At 47.9% G+C, this 18,228-nt stretch overlaps 1 protein-coding gene across 5 annotated transcripts; it reads right to left on the bottom strand.

Annotated features, from left to right (window-relative positions):
* Positions 1-1,492: 1,492 nt before the first annotated feature.
* ASB13 (ankyrin repeat and SOCS box containing 13) lies at positions 1,493-17,957 on the bottom strand. Of its 5 annotated transcripts, XM_040679281.1 has the most exons (10): positions 16,151-17,957; positions 15,874-15,992; positions 14,449-14,586; positions 13,453-13,547; positions 12,976-13,128; positions 9,642-9,829; positions 7,425-7,575; positions 6,676-6,810; positions 5,443-5,634; positions 1,493-3,628 (listed from the first exon to the last, which is right to left on the bottom strand). In XM_040679281.1, exons 5-10 carry the CDS (start codon positions 13,037-13,039, stop codon positions 3,501-3,503), a joined length of 858 nt encoding a protein of 285 aa, XP_040535215.1. In that variant the 5' UTR covers positions 13,040-13,128; positions 13,453-13,547; positions 14,449-14,586; positions 15,874-15,992; positions 16,151-17,957; the 3' UTR covers positions 1,493-3,500. The 5 variants fall into 5 exon arrangements, 4 of the variants coding, with proteins under 4 accessions (XP_040535215.1, XP_015139598.2, NP_001186223.1 ...); XM_015284112.4 differs by lacking the exons at positions 13,453-13,547; positions 14,449-14,586; positions 15,874-15,992; positions 16,151-17,957 and having other exon boundaries at positions 12,976-13,199; NM_001199294.2 differs by lacking the exons at positions 12,976-13,128; positions 13,453-13,547; positions 14,449-14,586; positions 15,874-15,992; positions 16,151-17,957 and adding an exon at positions 11,610-11,698.
* Positions 17,958-18,228: the final 271 nt, after the last annotated feature.

Here is an 18,228-nt window from a genome sequence, read left to right as displayed (position 1 = left end):
GCAATGCACTGTTTGCACCTGGACTCCTCCAAATATTGGGTGGAAGCGGGGTTATTTTGGAGCACTGGATGCATAACAGAGGTAGAAGGCAGGAAGGAGAAACCCGCAGGAGAGAGGAAGAGGATTGAAATGGTAAACTGGAGGTGCAGTTTGAGGCTTGGGTTCTTCCTTGGCTCTGGGAGCCCAGGAAGGGCACGGCTGAAAGCAGCACAGACCTGGAGCGTTTGGGTTTGTTTGCATTGGGTTCAAGCCCTGATCTGACATTCAGATTAAAGTGTGAAAGAACTCAAATTGCAGCCAGAACTGACATAAAAATAAAAGCAAAGGGTGTAGCCCCAGCAGAGCCAGCTGAAGAGTTGCACAGAACCTGAGATTCAGACCACCTCCCTCCTTTCCAGCACTCCCCAGACTCTTTGCCAACCCATAGGTACTGAAGCAGCACTGGCCAGTCCCTACAAACTCAGTGTGAATTGAGGTTTGAAAATAGTCCAAGTTTTCCAGCCCCTGTCGGTCCTGCCAGAGGGGAAGAGCAAGAAAAGAGCAGATATGGCACTGAGGGACATGGTTAGTGGGCATGGTGGGGATGGGTTGATGGTTGGACTTGATGATATTGTCTTCTCCAACCTTAATGATTCTAAGTCATACAGATAAGATGCATACAGCCTGCAGCAGATAAGGCCATCTGGGCCCTTCTTTCTTATACATGTAAGAGAAAGAGTGCAAAAATAACCAGAGGAGGAATTTCTTGGGGGGCAGCTGTAACTGCCCATCCAAGCTCCTTATAGTGAGTGCTGCTGCCAAAAGAGCTGCTGCCACAGCTCCAAGAGCAGCTGGCAATTCATTACCTGCAATGTGATGGTGCATGAGACAGCAGGACAACCTGAAGGGACACAGTATGCCACATCTATGCTCTCCAGGAAGTCTTGTGAGTGATTCCAAGTCGTCCACATGTGTCTTGCATCAAGCAGAGCTGTGCAATAATGCTCCAGGGATGGATCAGCAAAAGCAGAGCACTGAGGATGGCAATTTGCAGGTCAGAACAGACTGCAGTACAAATGCTACCCTTCCCATCTAGCTTAGGTCCCCATTTTAGGGCAACACTACCTCCAAAGCTTCTGATTTTCATTTTAGTTTGGGGTGGCTGCAGAGATTTCCAGCTGTCCAGACTATACCTGCAGCCAGGGTGACTCTGTTACTCCTGCAGGAACTGCCCCCCAGAATTGCAGTCTGACATATTAACAGATGCCAAAACTTTGCATTGGTTTAACTTTACATTTACTTTGTCTTTGAGCTGTAAAATGCAATGGCTCAGAAGACGTTTCACAGCCAGCTGAGAAATCTCTGCAGGATTTAAAGAACTGAAGGCTGGATAGGAGGGATAAAAGATAAAGAGCATCACCATGGTCTCAGGTCTGCATCCATCATCAGGGTCTCTTAAAACTAAACTTCATGAACTTACCATAGAGGCGACTGATAGGAAAAAAAATGAAGATGACAGAAAAAAGAACTGGTCGTTTTATTCTTGGCTGTTCCAGGAGCCTTTTATACACTGGAAACTTGGATTTTACCATCTCACCATTTCACCAGCTTAGGCAATGTTAAAAAAGCAGCGAGGGATTTGAATTGGAACCAAGAGGAAGGGTTTTTATCCCAGAATACTGAAAGGTGGGCACTTTCCTAATACAGATTTACCTGTAAGGACAAGCATTTGGGGCAGAGGAAGCTTGTGCTGAAAGATATAATACAAAACCTTTATCTTAACAACCACAGGGGTGAACCCCACTCCAGAGCTTCCCTGAGCTTCTTGGCAGCTTCACATTTCTTCTATGGCAGACATAAAACTCTGGATAGAATAATAAATAGATAATCCCATAAAAAGCACAGTCTCAAAAGGTTTCCTGTCCCAGTTCTACATGATATCACACTGCAAAAAAAAAAAAAAAACCCAACAACAACAACAAAAAAGCAACAAAGGGGTGTGTGGGGAATGAGCATAGCCAAAAATTAAAAAAATAATAATAATAATTTGCTGGTCACCATTAAAGTGCATTCAGTTCCACCTCAGCTCTTGAACCCTGTGCTTATGCTATTTTGCCCTGTCGTGGTAGCTGCAGGAGTATGAAAGCTCACAAGCTGCAGACAGAAAGCAAGCTACCATTCATCCTGCACAGCATGAAGGATGTTGAGAGCCCTGAGTTCTCTTGATCCCACGTCAGCCACAGGATTTCTTGACCTTTACTGTTATTTAGAGGAGGAATTTGCTCTCATCACAGTGCTAAGGACCTGCCACCAGGGAGCTTCATCCCTTTCATCCCATGGTATGGAACGTCTCATCTGGAAGGAAGACGACAATTTTGGCTCTGCTCATATAAATGTCACCCTGGAGGTTTAAATCACCCAAGTACAAAGCTGCAAAGCACCTGCTGGAGCCAAAAGACTTGAGCACAACACTGAGCAGCACAGCACTCCTGCTGCCAACCTCCTGAGAGATTCCAGAACCAAGAGACAAACTCAGAAGGGAAAAAAATCCCAAACCCCAGGCAAAGATGTGGGTCTATGCCACAGGGATTAGGTATACCACTGCTTAAGAGATGTGCCCTTGCCATACAGAGTTCTGTACTTTGGGCAACACTGGGCAGCACATCCGCCTCTTATTGCACATAAAAGCAACAGATAGGTCATAGTGGCTCAGAGTAAGTGGAGAAATATTCTTTGGGACCAGCTATCTGGAAGGAAGCTCTTCCTGGGACATGCAGACAGACCTGCCTCCTGCTTGGGCTTCAGGGGGAGACATAAAGACGTCCTATAGGAACATGAGAGTACAAGCTGGCTCACCTCACAGGGACTGGGGACTTCATTTGCCTCCAGCTGGAGCACACAGGTCACTCAAGACTTGTTCCTTGGCATTAACAGTTATCACTCTAGTTATTAACAGAAAGGTGGGCTCCAGCATTCCCAATTCAGAGACATGCACATCCATGCACATCCATATCCAGAGTATCACCTCCAAATCCCTTTGCAGGCAGTGGAGACAGGTGCCCCAAAGAAGCTGTGTATCATCCAAACACAGGCATCTAAAACAGGAGGGATGAATCATGCTCTGGAAGTATCTATTTCTCTCCACTGCCTGCAAAGGGAGCCTGGCTGGATCGTACAGAGATGTGTTTAGGTTGGAGACAGCTAAAATTAGGCAAGACAAATCCCATGCACAGAGTGAGCACTACAGCCTGAAATACAGTGACAGTCAAACAGAACACCCTGGGAGAGGCTGTAGCTCCAGAGCAGCACTACACCTTGCCTAAGGATGTCTGTGCCCAAACAATCCCTCACAGAGAAGAGGAAGGGGCGTGAAGTGCTGCCTCATAAATACTATTTACACCGGTTTGCTTAAATTAAAACTCATTTCTTGTGGGGAGGTAGAAGAGAAAGAGACGGATACTTCATGTTGTGCATGTTGTGCAATCTAAAGACAGTGTCCTTCCCGGCCACCTTGGTGCCTGTCAGTTGTAGGACAGGTACTGGATTAACCGCTGAGGGATGTTGAGTTTGGCGATCTTCTCCAGCGCTCGCTGCCCAGCAGCCTTCCTCACTGTTACTCTGCAGAGCTGTGACAGACTCAGAGGTGTTTCTAAAAGGAGAAAAGAGGACACAGAGTTAAAGCTGCAGCTCAGCAGATGGCTGAGTGTCCATCTGTGCACACACTGAATCACAGAATGGCCTGGGTTGGAAGGGACCTCAAGGACCATGAATCTCCAACCCCCCTGCCAGGCAGGGCCACCAACCTTCCCATTTACTAGACCAGGTTGCCCAGGGCCCCATCCAACCTGGCCTTGAACACCTCCAAGGATGGATGGGGCATCCACAATCTCTCTGGGCAGCCCGTTCCAGCACCTCACCACGCTCCTGGTAAAAAACTTCCCCCTAACATCCAACCTCAATCTTCCCTCTTTCAACTTAAAACCGTTCCCCCTTGTCCTGCTGTTATTTACCCTTTCAAAGGGTTTACTCCCTTCCTGTTTATAGGCTCCCTTCAGGTACTGAAAGGCTGCAATGAGGTCACCCCGCAGCCTTCTCTTCTCCAGGCTGAATAAGCCCAGCTCCCTCAGCCTGTCCTCGTAGGGGAGGTACTCCAGCCCCCTCTCTGCTCTCGTCCACAGGTGCCATTCAAGGCTCAGATTGCCCCTAGTAACGTTGCACTGAGCCTCAGCAATGGCACGTGTAGGAATAAAACCTACTTCCAGCACTGCTTTACTGCTTTGCTTCTCCACCTAAGGACTACACTGACTGTTTGCTCAGCTCAGAGCTCCAATAAAGTGCGTGATCCCCTTCCAGAAGCCCCAACCTGCAGCCTCCATCCCAGACATCGATGCATGCATACACATGTATGGTTATGATCAGGCACTTCACTCTGGATGGAGCTAAGAAGCTGCTGTCCCTACAACCACAGCCTCAACAACCACCAGCATCCAAGATCACCATCTGTCCTGAATTTAATGATGCAAGCTGAAAAAAAATAATACTATTAGAATTGTCACAGCACTGTTACAACAATGTGTGTTAAAAAGCAGCTACACAGGCAGTTCTGCCAGCTGAGTTGTCAGGGCAGTAAACTCTGACAAAATATAACAAGTATTTATGGCATTGTAGAGCTCAGCCTCTTCACCCAGATCAGCTGCAGCCAGAACAGCATGCTTTGCTGCAACCTGAGAGCAATTCAGAGAGACTCCTATAAGAGAATCATCAGTCTTATGAAAAGGAACGCATCCACAGCCCCTCTGGGCAGTCTGTTCCAACACCTCACCACTCTCATAGTAAAGAACTTCTCCCTGACATCCAACCTAAATCATCTTTCCTTCAACTTCAAACCATTTCCCCTCGTCCTGCTATTATCTACCCTCATAAAGGGTTGACTCCCCTCTTGTTTATAGGCTCCCTTTAGGTACTGAAAGGCTGCACTGAGGTCACACCACAGCCTTCTCTTCTCCAGGCTGAACAAGCCCAGCTCCCTCAGCCTGTCCTCACAGGGGAGGTGCTGCAGCCCTCTGATCATCTTTGTGGCCCTCCTCTGGACCCAATCCAACAGCTCCCTTTCTTTCTTGTATTGGGGGCCCCGCACCTGGACGCAGTACTGCAGATGGGGCCTCACGAGGGCAGAGCAGAGAGGGACAATCCCCTCCCTGTCCCTGCTGGCCACCCCTCTGCTGATGGAGCCCAGGATGCCATTTGCTTTCTGAGCTGTAAGAGCACACTGCTGGCTCACGTTCAGTTTTTCATCCACCAGGACCCCCACATCCTTCTCTGCAAGGCTATTCTCAAGGACTGCTCCTCCCAGTCTGCATATATCCCTGGGATTCCTCTGACCCAAGTGCAAAACCTTGCACTTGAGTGCAATAGCACTGGCAGCCACTGAGTTCCCAGGGTAGGGGATCACATTTCACTCACTTTCATAGTACTCAAAGCATTTTGCTGTGGGACTGCTTCTCAGGGTGTAATCTGATGGCTTCTTTCCTCTGTTGTCCCTTGCGTAGATATTTCCTCCAAACTCAATCAGCATTTCCACCAGATCGACGTTCTTCACTTTTGCTGCATGGTGGAGGGCCGTCTCGTGGAGTTTAGCAGCATTCACATTTGCCCCTGAGACCAGAAAGGAAAACAAATCTGTTTATGAAAGCCTCATTTGACCCAAATGTTAAGGAGTGGTTTTAAGTGGGGAACAAAATCCTATTAACACAAGTATGACTGGCTAGAAAAAGATCCAAACCAAACACTACAAACAGGAAACCAAACTGCTGAACAAGTTCTCAGTGCTGCCAGTGCGTGAGTTTTCTTCTCTGGCTTCGTTTTCCTTGTAGAGAAAGGATTTTAGTCAATGTTACTGAGTAAATAAGCTGCTGAGTGTGAAGTTCAGAAGTGCTTCCTGAACTTGTGCTGCCTGAAGCCATTCCCAGTCACCCCAGAGGAGTGCTCACATTCAAGGCAAACAGTGATGTCCTTGTTAAGCACTGGATGTAGAAACTCGCCGTCAGACACTACTGCAGGATCAAGTCTTTTCTGGGGAATCAATCAGTCCAATCTGAAGATGGGTGCCCAAAACAAGGAGCTGGAGGGATAGAAAACAGATTGGCTTAGCTACATAATTTCTAGACAACTAACACTGAAAAAGCCAAATTCTCCATGGGCCAAATCACTTCGTGGTAAGCACGGGCAAATACAAGAAGCCCAGTTCAAAGTGAGCAGCACGAAAGCTGGAAGATGAAACCTGGAGTGTGTAATGCTGACTTGAAAACCCAGCAAACTCACCTAGGCATAACACTAAGCAGATCTCCCAGAAGTATGAGGTGACCTCATCTCTGCTTTTTTTTTTACACAACATCAAACCCTAACATCTCCCTCTAAGGTTTATGTGAGGGCATACAACCATGTCAACAAAACTGAAGGTGCGTACGCCAGCTGCTATCACTGAAATGTTGTTCCAGGGAGCTGAAGAGGTTCTGATTTTCATTGAAAAAAGGAGAATGGAATGAGGTTTTGCCCGAGTAAATGCCAAGCTTTCCTCCTTTACCATCTTTGTCACACTGGGAATGAATAGGTTCTTGGGCAAGAGCGTCGTGGTGGAGCACTAAGAGGGAAATGCTGCACACAGTCACCCCAAAACAAACCCCACAGCTGCCCTACCTGCCTTAAGCAGCAACTTCACACAGTCCAGATGTTCCCGGGCACAGGCTACGTGTAGAGGTGTCCCAAAATGGCAGTCATGAGCTTCCAAGTTGGCACCGACGTCTATGAGGAGTTGCACACAATCTGAGCTGCCTTTAGAAATGGAAGATCTGAGTCAAAAGGAAGAATTCAGCTCAAATAGGAGCACCTGATGATCAGCTTGAGCCTGGAGCAGCTTGTTTAATATTTGGGGCGATGGATGCAAAATAGAAACACTTGTAAGCCAGATGCTATACCATAGGACAGAGGCTGAGAACAGGGCACAAGAAACAGCTACATCTGCAAGGCATTAAGCTACAGCTAATGGTCAAACCAACATGATTCCAAGGGCTGGCACTAAGCAGCCTGTGGATTGCAGAGTTGGTTGCATGGCTGAATGAGCCCTGGGTGGATGAGATCACATTCGAGACCACAACAGCCTTAATTTTGCCATGTGAATTAAGGCACTCACCAGCACAGTCTTAGGAAAAAGGCTCAGCAGGAGAGAACTAAGCAGGAGCTGACAGTTCAGGATGGCTCCTGCAGTTTTCCTCTCTTGAGAAGATGGTATTTTATCTGCCTAAGATCTCATCCCATGCCTGTCATGTGGGATGAAAGCACCCAACACAAGGGGCTGCTTTATTCCCTCAGCACCACTTTGCTTTGCACTCTGAGTTCATTTTCCAAGCTGCAAAAAACAGTGCAAAGATAAGACCATGCCAGCTTACCGTTCATGCAAGCTTCATGAAGAGGGGATGCTGTGTACAGGGGAGGGTTCACTTTGGCACCATGGGACAGCAGCACCTTCACACACTCAATGCTCCCTGAGGCACAGGCATCGCAGAGTGGAGTGCTGCCATCAATATTCCTGGCATCCACCTCCAAGGAAGAAGAAATCACAGAATCTTAGAATGGCCTGGCTTGAAAAGGACCTCAGTGATCATCTAGTTTCAACCCCCCTGCTATGTGCAGGGTCACCAACCACCAGACCAGGCTGCCCAGAGCCACATCCAGCCTGGCCTTGAATGTCTCCAGGGATGGGGCATCCACAACCTCCTTGGGCAAATGTTACATGCCCACTTTACGCCGCTGTGAAGGAGCATCCTCTTGACTACATTTTTAATTCTCCTACCCCTAGCACTGTCCTGAGCTTAGGAAATAGTTGGTGACACTCCCAGCAACCGGGCTGGTGCTGTTTCTGTAACTCCCAGGGTGCATTAACATCACAGAATCATAGAATGGCTTGGGTTGGAAGGGACCTTGAGGATCCTCAAGCTCCAACCCCCCCCCGTCACAGGCAGGGCCGCCAACCTCCACAATACTAGACCAGTCTGCCCAGGGCCTCATCTAGCCTGGCCTTGAACACCTTCAGGGATGGACAGGGCATCCACAGCCTCTCTGGGCAGCTGTTCCAGCACCTCACCACTCTCTCTGTAAAGAACTTTCCCCTGATATCCAACCTAAATCTTCCCTCCTTCAACTTCAAACCATTTCCCCTTGTCCTGCTATTATCTACCCTTTCATAGAGTTGACTCGTCCTTAAAGATCATCAAGCTCCAACCTCCTGTCACGTGCAGGGTTCCAGAGGCCCAGAGGCAGCCTGAACACCTCCAGGAATGTCAAAAATAGCTTCCACAGTTTCTGTTCCCTCTCTCCTAATGCTTCCCTGTTGCTCTCCTGTTGAACATTACGAGTGCTGCAGCTGAGCCAGCACAGCACGATGTACAAGTACTCCTTGTCTGTACTAGTGCAAAGTCCAGCTTTGCGATGGGCTGAATATGCAATGAGGAGCACAGTGCACATATGCGGAGTGCACACGTGATCAGTTTCACCAGGTTCACTCTGAGGACAGCCAACTTCAGTGTGTGAGATGTCACAATCCGCTGAAGACTGTCTCAGCAGATTCTTTTCTGTGTAATAAAATTAGAGTAAGAAGAGAAGAAACTTAAGAATAAGTGTAAATCAAATAACATTCCCTGCTCCACTCTTAGCCTTATAATCATAGAACCATAGAATCATTTGAGTTGGAAGAAACCCTTAAAGGCGACCTAGTCCAACTTTCCTGCAATGAAAAGGGACATCTACAGCTCAATGAGGTGCTCAGAACCCCATCCAGCCTGACCTTCAGGATCTCCAAGGACAGGGCATCCACCACCTCTCTCAACATTGACTCATCCCAGCTGGCTTTAGGTACTTGAGTCATCTCAATTAGATTACTCCAGGCTTTGCCAATAGTCAGTGTGGAGAGTGGGAGAGAGAACTATTTCCAGGTGGTTGTTTAAATCCTCCACAAGTTCCAACACCCTCTGAAGAGGTGTGCCTCCCTCTGCCAACCACCAGGAAAGCCCAGGATGACTCAGGCTGCCTCTTCACAGAAAACACAGAATGCTTTAGGTTGGAAGGGACCTTTAAGATCACCAAGTTTCAGCCCCCCTGCTATAGGCAGGGATACCTCCCTCTTAGACCATGTTGCTCAAAGTCCCATCCAGCCTGGCTACCAGGGAGGGGGCATTCACAGTTCTTAATACACCAACAAAGAGCCCAGAGCCAGATGGAGTGAATCCAGACACCAGAAATAAGTTCAGACATCAAGATGAAGTGGACTTTGAGAGCACTGTTTTTCTAGGTTAGTACAAAACCTGGCTTTAAGCATCCTGATTGAGCTGGAGGTGGCCCTGTTTACTGCATGGGAGTTGGACTGGATGACCTTTAAGGGTCCCTTCCAACTCAAATGATTCCATGATTCTATGGACACCATCCTACAGCAGTACTTGGGGCTCCTGTTGATCTCAATGCAAGATGAGAGCATAGTAACAACACTATAGCTACAGCATAACACAGAATAACCCAAGCTGGAAGAAACCTATAAGGATCATCAAGTACAGCAAGCACCCATCTACAGCATGGTGGCTTGGCTTCCAGTTGGATCACAACTGAGCACTTACCTGGGCCCCTGCAGCCAACAGGAGTTTGACACACTGCGTTTGCCCTCGCAGGCTCGCCTCGTGCAGCGGGGTGATGGAGTCGTAGGTGACAGCATTGACGCAGGCTCCACTCTCTATCAGCTGTTGCAGCTGAAGGATTTCTCCCTGCCTGGCTGCTTCATGAACCGGGGTTCGATCAACCCAGAAGCCTACAGAGGAAAAAAAAATAAATGAATTTTTAAAAAAATTCACGTGCAGAGGAGATTCTGTGCTGGAGAAAAGCAGCTCTGCTGGAACGGGAACAGGCTCATAGACTCACAGAAACATAGATTGGCTTGGGTTGGAAAGGACCTTAGAGATGATATAGTCTCAACCCCTAACAAGAAAGAGATGGGAATAAGAAACTCATTTCTTACTGCATCCCCAATCCAGCATGCAATGCTTTGCAGTGGGGGCTCTCCATTGGGCTGCTCGTAATGCTGCATTCCCTTCCAGTAGTTGCTTGAAACTTTCCTCCACATACAAACCACCCCCTTCCCCCACCTCAGCAGCATCCCATGAGGTTTAGATTCACCCCATTGTGTTCACACAGAATCAGCACTAGGAGCAATGTCCTTTCTGTCTCCAGCTAAAAATCACTGGAAATGGGATGTTAGTGATGGGAAAAGCACAGTCCCACCTATTTTCACACTTCCTTCAGTAAGGTAAGCTTGTTCTCTCTGCAAAAACACATGCCAAACACATGTGTTCTGCCAAAGCAGGGTTTATAGGAGAAGTCTGGTGCTGCTTGCTTTCAGGTCAATGACAACAACCATTGGTAAATGACACCTTAAAACTACAGCTCCTCCCAACCTACGTCTCTGTAGAACCTGTTTCAAGGCAAGCACTCATAGCTGTGCAATGGGAGAGAAAGGGCAGAGATGAGCAGAAGCCTCAGCTTACATAGTTTTGGGATGATTTTATAGAAGTGTTTGAGTGGGAAGCAACCCTTAAAGGCCATCCAGTCCAACTAAACCGCAATGAACAGGGACACCTGCAGCTCCATCAGGTGCTCAGAGCCCCATCCACCCTGACCTTGGATGGATGGATGGATGGATGGATGGATGGATGGAGCATCCACCTCCTCTCTGGGCAACCTGTTCCAGTGCTTTAATACCGTTCCTGTAAAAGACTTTTTTCCTTATCTCTCATCTAAATCTCTCCCTCTTGGCATATTCAGCCTGTTTCTTTGAGTCCTCTTGGGGAGATTTAGGAAGACCTTGCACTTGGATTTAATGAACCTCACAAGGTTCTCCTGGGCACGCTGCTTGAGCTGTGTGGCTCTCTCTGGATGCCATCCCATCCCTCAGGCATGTTGACTGCACAACACAGCTTGGTGTCACCTGCAAATTTGCTGAGGGTGCACCTGATGGTACTGCTGATGTCACTGATGAAGATACTAAGGAGCATTGGTCCCAGCACTGATCCCTGAGGGACAACACACATCACTGATCTCCATCTGGACACTGCACTGTTGACCACCATTCTCTGAGCACAACCCCATAATCATCGAAGGGTCCACCCATCAAATCCATTATCTTTCCCATTTGGAGTTAAAGGTTCATAGAATCGTTAGGGTTGAAAGGACCGCTAAAATTGCCCAATCCAACCATCAACCCACACCAGTGCCACATCTCCATGTTCCTTGAACACCTCCAGGGATGGTAACCCCCCCTCCCCACTCCCTGGGCAGCCTGTTCCAACCCCCGACCTCTCTTTCAGAGAATAACTTGCTTTTAATACCCAACCTAAGCCTCCCAAGCACATCTTAAGGCCATCACCTCTCGTCCTACCGCCCCACCAGCAGCACAGTCTCTCCCATAGGACGGTTAATCAGGGCCCCACCGCTCACCTCCCTTCCCTGCCCCCAAATCCCCCCCCAAAGCACAGTGCAGCCACCCTCTCCCCGCTCCATACGTCCCATCCCCGGTCCCCCCCGGCCCCACGCACTGATGTCACCCCGCAGCGAGGCGCTGCCACCGGGGATCGCCATGGCCCCAAAAGCGCCGGGGACGCTCCGGTGTTCAGCGGTCCGCCCTAGAACCGCCCCCACGCTCCGCCCCTCAACGCACTGGGGGACGCTGGGAGGCGTAGTGCGGGGGGAGGGGAAAAGGGGCAGTGGTGTATGGGGTGAAGGGGGTACTGGAGTGGAGAGAGGGAGGACTGGTGTATAGGGGGGTACTGATGTAGGGGGAGAGTTGTTACTGGGAGGACTGGGCTCGGGAAGAGGAGACTTGGGGTCAGTGGTGTGGGGAGAGAGGGGGTACTGGGGTCAGTGGTTTATAAATGGTACTAATGTGGGGAAAGGAAGGATAAGGGGTACTGATGTGTGGGGAGAAGGGGGTATTGGAAGTACTGGTGTGTGGAGAGAAGGGGGTGCTAGTGGTACTAATGTAGGGTGAGGGAGGAGTGGTGTATGAGGGGGTACTGGTGTGTGTGGGGAGAGAAGGGGACTGCAATTACTGGTGTGGGGAGAGGGGGACTGAGAGGACTGGTATGTGGGGAAGGGGGTATTGAAGGGATTGATGTGGGGAGAGGGATCTGGGTTCACTGGTGTGTGTGGGGAGAGGGGAATGGGGTCACTGGTGTGGGGTGAGAGGAGGTACTGGAGAAACTGGTGTGTGGGGAGAGGAGGACTGGGGTTACTGGTGTGTGGAGAGAGAAGGGGGCTGGGGTAACTGGTGTCTGGAGTGAGCTGCACTGGGAAGACTGGTGTGTGGGGAGAAAGGGGGCTGGGGTCCCTGATGTGTGGAAGAGGGGACTGTGAGGACTGGTGTGTGTGGGGAGAGAGGCAACTGGGGGAACTGATGTGTAGGGAGAGTGGTTTCTGGGTGGACTGGTATATGGGGAGAGGGGATACTGTGGGCACTGGTGCAGGGGAGTAGGGGTACTGGCGTATAGGAGGTACTGTTGTGTAGGGAGAGAGGGAACTGGTGTGTGGACAGAATGGTTTCTCGGGGGGCTGGTGTATGGGGAGAGGGGGTACTTGAGGGTACTGGTGTGAGGGGACCTGTTGGGGGGAGTGATGTAAGCGGGGAGAGGTTACTGGGAGTACTGTTGTGTGCAGGGAGGGGGTCCTGTGTGTTCTGGTATATATGAGGTGTATGTTTGTATGTGTATGTTTGGGGGAGTTCTTGCAGCAAAAGAAGTTTGGGGGGTGTTGGAGGGGACAGGAAGGGCACTGGGAGTAGGTAGAAGTGGGGCAGCTGGGATGTGGTGCGTACAACAAACATAGTGGTCCTGGCACGGAGTGAGCTGCTCTTCGTCACCAGGACCAGAGCAAGTTCCTCATTAATTAAGTCATTGATTATATTACCTCTTGGAAACAGCACATCACACACGCAACACGGAGCGTAGAGCCTGGCTTCTGGTCTCTCCATTGGCAGATTTAATGGCTTGTATAAAGGAATGAGCTCACTCTTTTTTTTTGTCTGGTCCTGCGTATGCAGTGTTAGAGCCAATGGCCGTTCTGCAAATGTACACATAGATAAAAACAGCAGAAACAACAGCACAGAAAGGTGAAGCGATTTGCCACAGATTTCAAGAAGAAATGTGAAAAAGCTGAAGACAAACCCTGAATCCCTTCAGTCCCACTTGATGCACCCAGTGGAGTGCAACCCTTCCCCCCCCCCCCCCCCATCTTGGAAATCTCTATTGTAAAGCTTCCTAAATAACTGCTCACACAGAGGCAGCAGCAGAACCTGCAGAGAAAAGCCACATGCCCAGCTGATGAAACCACTGATAAATTGCTGGTGTTTCAGTGCCACAGGAGGCAAATGTAATGTCAGCTCACCTGCTACAGGCACTCACATTCCTTCCTTCAGTTCAGGAGCAAACTGCTGATCAGTTCTGCAGGATCACAGAGCAGGATAAACCACAGCAACCATGCTGCAGGAGGTAGGAGCACATCACACTGGGGTTACACATATAAGCAGCACTGCCCCAAATTCTTGCACGCTCTTCTCTGCTTCACCCATCTTGTCAGCCAGGACTAAAACCACAGTGCCATGTAATACACATCTCATACCTTCTCCTCCTGCTCTGTCCCTCATTTGTGGCTTTTTGCCTTAGGGATATAGGAAAAAGAACCCAGGCTGTGCTGTTATCTGCCATTCATCTCCTTTTTTCCTTCCCCTGAGAGTGAAGTTCCCCCTTCCACCCTACGCTTGTGTATTTGTGGCCAGAAATACAAAGCATTTGTTGTCCTAATTCCCAATTATTTAGGTTGCTGAGTAAGAGGATTTGGTGCCTATATGTTTCTTTTGCCCAGGCCCAAAAGAGAAACGAGACGTGCAAGCCGGCTTCTGCACGGGCAAGGAGTTAAATTTGGATGCTGGTTTGAGAAATGCAACTTGACTCCATGCTTCCTGTGCTGCAGGTTCAGAATATTGGCACCTTCATTTCGCTAGCTTTGTCTGCAGCTTGGACCTCTGTCATGTGATAGCATCATTAACCTTTTCTCATTTATATCCAGGTCTGGAAAGAGGTAGCGTGTGTCAGTTGTCATGTGTGTCCTCCTTCCCCTTTGCACTCTCACAGTCTTCCTCTGATATTCTTCCCAAAGTGCTGGAGCAAGTTGACAAAGAGATGAGAGAATCATAGAATGGCCTGGGTTGAAAAGGACCATAATAGTCATAGAGTTTCAACCCCCCTACTATGTGCAGGGTTGCCAATCACTACACCAGGCTGCACAAACACAAAAGCTCTTGCCCCAAACAATCTACAGGAGCAGATCTGCAAGGAGATCTCCCCCCTCTGAGGGCAGATCCTGCAGGATTCCTTCACTTACCCAACAGCCACACTCCTGCAGTTGCTGCTCATGCTTTTTCTGCCCATCCATTCTGCAGTTTTGTGGGTGCCCACCAGGTGTTCAGGAGCTGTGAGCTGAGGAACCTGTTTCCTCCTCCCAACCACAGCAGCATCAAGTCTGAAACCAGGAATAAATCTTTTAAAAAAGAGAGGAAAAAAAAAGGCATTTAAAACATTATTTTAGAACGTAATCTATTGCTTCTTACCATTCTGCAGTTTACATTGTGAGTAAATGAGTAAATAGCACAGTTAGCATTTTTTTTAGGAAGCTTTCTCAATAATGATTGGAAAATCAATGGTGAAAGAACTTGATAGAAAAAAAAATTGCTTGTTCATCACTAAAAAGTGCTTATCAACACTCATTATTTTTGACTCATTTCCTGGCTGGACCTTGTAGGCTTTATGGTGTGTGTTTTTGCCATCATAAAGACACCATAAAACAAGTGAAGTTTTATTAGAGGCTTTTGCAGGGAGTAGTTTATTTGTTTTTAACAGTTTGGGCTCTGTTCCCTCAGTGCTGTTAGAATTACTCGAGTGTTTGTTATCACAACTTGAACAAAATTTGGTTCCCTATGAAGCTGCAAGATGCCAAAATAGCCAAAAACCAAATATAAGAATAAATCAAACCAGAAACTGAAACTCTTAACTGTGCTTTACTGTGAGAGATGCACACTGTGAGCACATACAGGAGTTTGCAATAAAATATGGGGCATTTTCCAACAAACACAAGAAGCAATATGGCATTAATGGGCACATCAGGAGGTGGGGAATTATTTGGGATTTGCTGAGAAATTAACGATTGGTAGGCTTGGAAACACAACTTTGTGTTTCATCTTTTTCCTTGCTGTTTAGTTCAGCACTCATTTACAGAAAGCAGAACAGAGAAATAAAGCTCTTTCCGTCCCCCTGGATTAAAGCAGGAGGGCTGAACCTTCAGCAGCCTGGCTGTGTTAGCAGCCTGCTCCCACCCCTTCTCAGATGCCCACAAGTCTTCACACAAATTTTCTGTGATACCTTTAAAAAGAGAACTGCAGGGTTTTTTTTTTTCTGGGCATACCAGCAGAAATGGCCAAACACAACAGGCTAACAAAATAGGCAACTAAAGCTCTCTACCCTGACTTTTCTCTTTCAATTAAGGTCTCCAGCCAACAGCTCCCAAGCCAAGGGGAAGAGGACCACCAGGGAGATCAGCACCATCCCAAAAGGCACCCATGAGATTTCCATCTGTTTGCATTTTACCCATAAGAAATCAGTAAAAATGAAGACATGGGTTTAATTCGTCCTCATAGCCAATGAAAGAGCTTTCACACCTGGGCATCAGTGCTACCAGCCAGCCAAGGAGTACACAAATCCAATGGATTTGGCCCCGAGGTCCACCCAAACACCAATACTTATTCAGAAATACCTTGAGCCACAAACAGCCTCCTCCCATCTGTGTTCCTTCCACAGCAGACAAAGGGGCAGTTCACACTTTGGTCCCACAAGCAGGGGAGGAAGAAGGTGCTTCAGCAGGCCAGCAGTTTTCTAGAAAATGGATAAAAGGAGACCATGATATCACTGTCACATTGGGCTGAACCCAGCGAATGGCTTCTTCAGAAACCAAGAAAAAGCCAAGCCTAACTTTGATGCCATATATATAAAAAAATAATAACTTAAAAAAGAACAAGCCAACGTTTCCATACATTTCAATGCCCTCTGCTGTCCTCCAGTTTACATGCAGCAGGAAGCAGGGATCATCCCGTGTCTGCAGGCTGAGTCTGTGCACACAGCAGCTGGGAATCCTAACACTGCCCCACACAGTCAATAACGATCACAGAGCAAATTATTTGCTTTATCTCTGGCTTGTTATCTTTGCACAGGGGGCCACTATCATTTCCAGGAACCGCTGCTTCCATCTCCCAGTTGACTCATTCCATTGCAGCTATTTTCTGTCTCTTCTGAGGAGGAAATGACCGACAGCACCTGCATGTATCATTCATTTTTTTGTCTGTCTGAATAAAAGTGGAAGTGGGTGCTCCGATGACTGCTTCTTTATTTTAGACTTTTAAGTACACCGGAACTATGTGAGTCATTCTTTCAAAGAAGCTGAAATAGCATATTGCCAGGAACTGGGCCCACACCAAAGTTAGACCACAGGCTTTTCTTCTACAGAGACCGCAGGTGTCTACCTGCCCAAGAAGGCACGAAGAACCAATGACAGAGAAACTCCAGCTAGAAATGGAGCCTGAGCTCCACAGGCTCCAGTTCCTACTCTCCCCCACCAAAAATTGACAAAAATTCCCTCCAATACCTTATGCTTTCATAACATGAAATGGGAATAGATCACTGAGAAAGGACCTCTCACTGAGGAAGGACCAGAAATCCTACTTTTCCTCATCAGAAATAATTCCCACTACTACAGATCTGCATTTCCTTACAACTGCTGCAAAGGTTCCATCTCACCCAAAGATGGATATAAGAAAAAAAGTGGTTTACAGTAAGGGTGGTGAAGCACTAGAACACGTTGCCCAGAGAGGTGGGGGATGCCCCATCCTCAGAGGCACTCAGGGTCAGGCTCTGAGAACCTGATGGAGGACCTGTAGGTGTCCCTGCTCATTGCAGGACAGTTGGACCAGATGGCCTTTCCAACTCAAACAATTCAGAGTCTCTGATTCTATGAAATATTATGTCATGGGAACTTGGAAAGCCTTTTTTTTTTTTTTTTTTAATTATTGCTTGGCTATCAGGACCAGCAATGCTAACAAGAATTCCAATCTTTGGCGTGTCAGTGGGATCTAGGAGGGCTCTGGCAAATCAGTGATCACAACCACATGGTCAGAGCATGAGATTGCCATCGTTGACTGCATGATAATGGAAAAATCTCTTACTCTTCCCCATGACTTGGGTTTTTCACTGCTTAACAGCACTTTGCACACTCTGCTGCTGTGGTTGTGAGATGTCTGAGATGGTGGTGTTGATGATGTTGAGATTTTCAACAGTGTGACACTGACCTCTGGCAAGGCCTTGAGTAAGAAGTGGCTTACAAGTGAGCTGTCACATTGTCATCCCATTAGTCTTTCTCCTTTTTTTTTTCCCCCTCATAGAATCTTAGAAACAATAAGGTTATAAGGTTGGAAAAGTCCAACCATCAACCTTCACCACCATGGCCCCTCATGGAATCATTAAGGATGGAAAAGACCTCCAAATATTCAAGTCCAACTGCCAGGACATCACCACCATGCCCACTCATAGAATTATAGCTAGCAAACATAGAAAAATACACCCAACCAAAGCCTGGGCACCTCAGCAACATACAGTTGCACAGTGCTTTGCATAAAGTGTTTGGATGAGCCCAGATGACCTTGTTCCTTGTTTATCTGAATTATTTGTCTACTTTTCCTCTTTAAATGCTCATTTCCTCCTCCCATCCTTGGGGCAGAACCATCCCCAGGCTCTGCACTTCAGTGTTGTCAAGAGGAACAAAATCCTGGGGGGTTAACAACCTGTGGGACCAGATACTTGAAAATATATTGGAAAAAATCCTATTTAAAGAGGGCAACCAAGTCACTCTTTATGTCCCTCTCTGTATGGGGACACTTCCCTGAGAACACCGTGGAGGTGAAGATAGAGATCTGTGAGGGGACTGAGGGAGGACAATGGGGGCTAAAGTCTGTGAGGGAAGGGGCTGATGGAATGCAATAGGGGCTGAGCTTCATGAGGGAGGGGGCTGAGGGAAGAGACTGAGGGAAAGCAATGGGGATTGAGCTCTGTGAGGGAAGGG

This window comes from Gallus gallus, chromosome 1, assembly GCF_016699485.2.
Source record: "Gallus gallus isolate bGalGal1 chromosome 1, bGalGal1.mat.broiler.GRCg7b, whole genome shotgun sequence".
In the NCBI taxonomy this organism is placed as follows: domain Eukaryota; kingdom Metazoa; phylum Chordata; class Aves; order Galliformes; family Phasianidae; genus Gallus; species Gallus gallus.
Note: the sequence above shows the minus strand (reverse complement) of the source record. Positions and strands in the feature narration are given on the sequence as shown.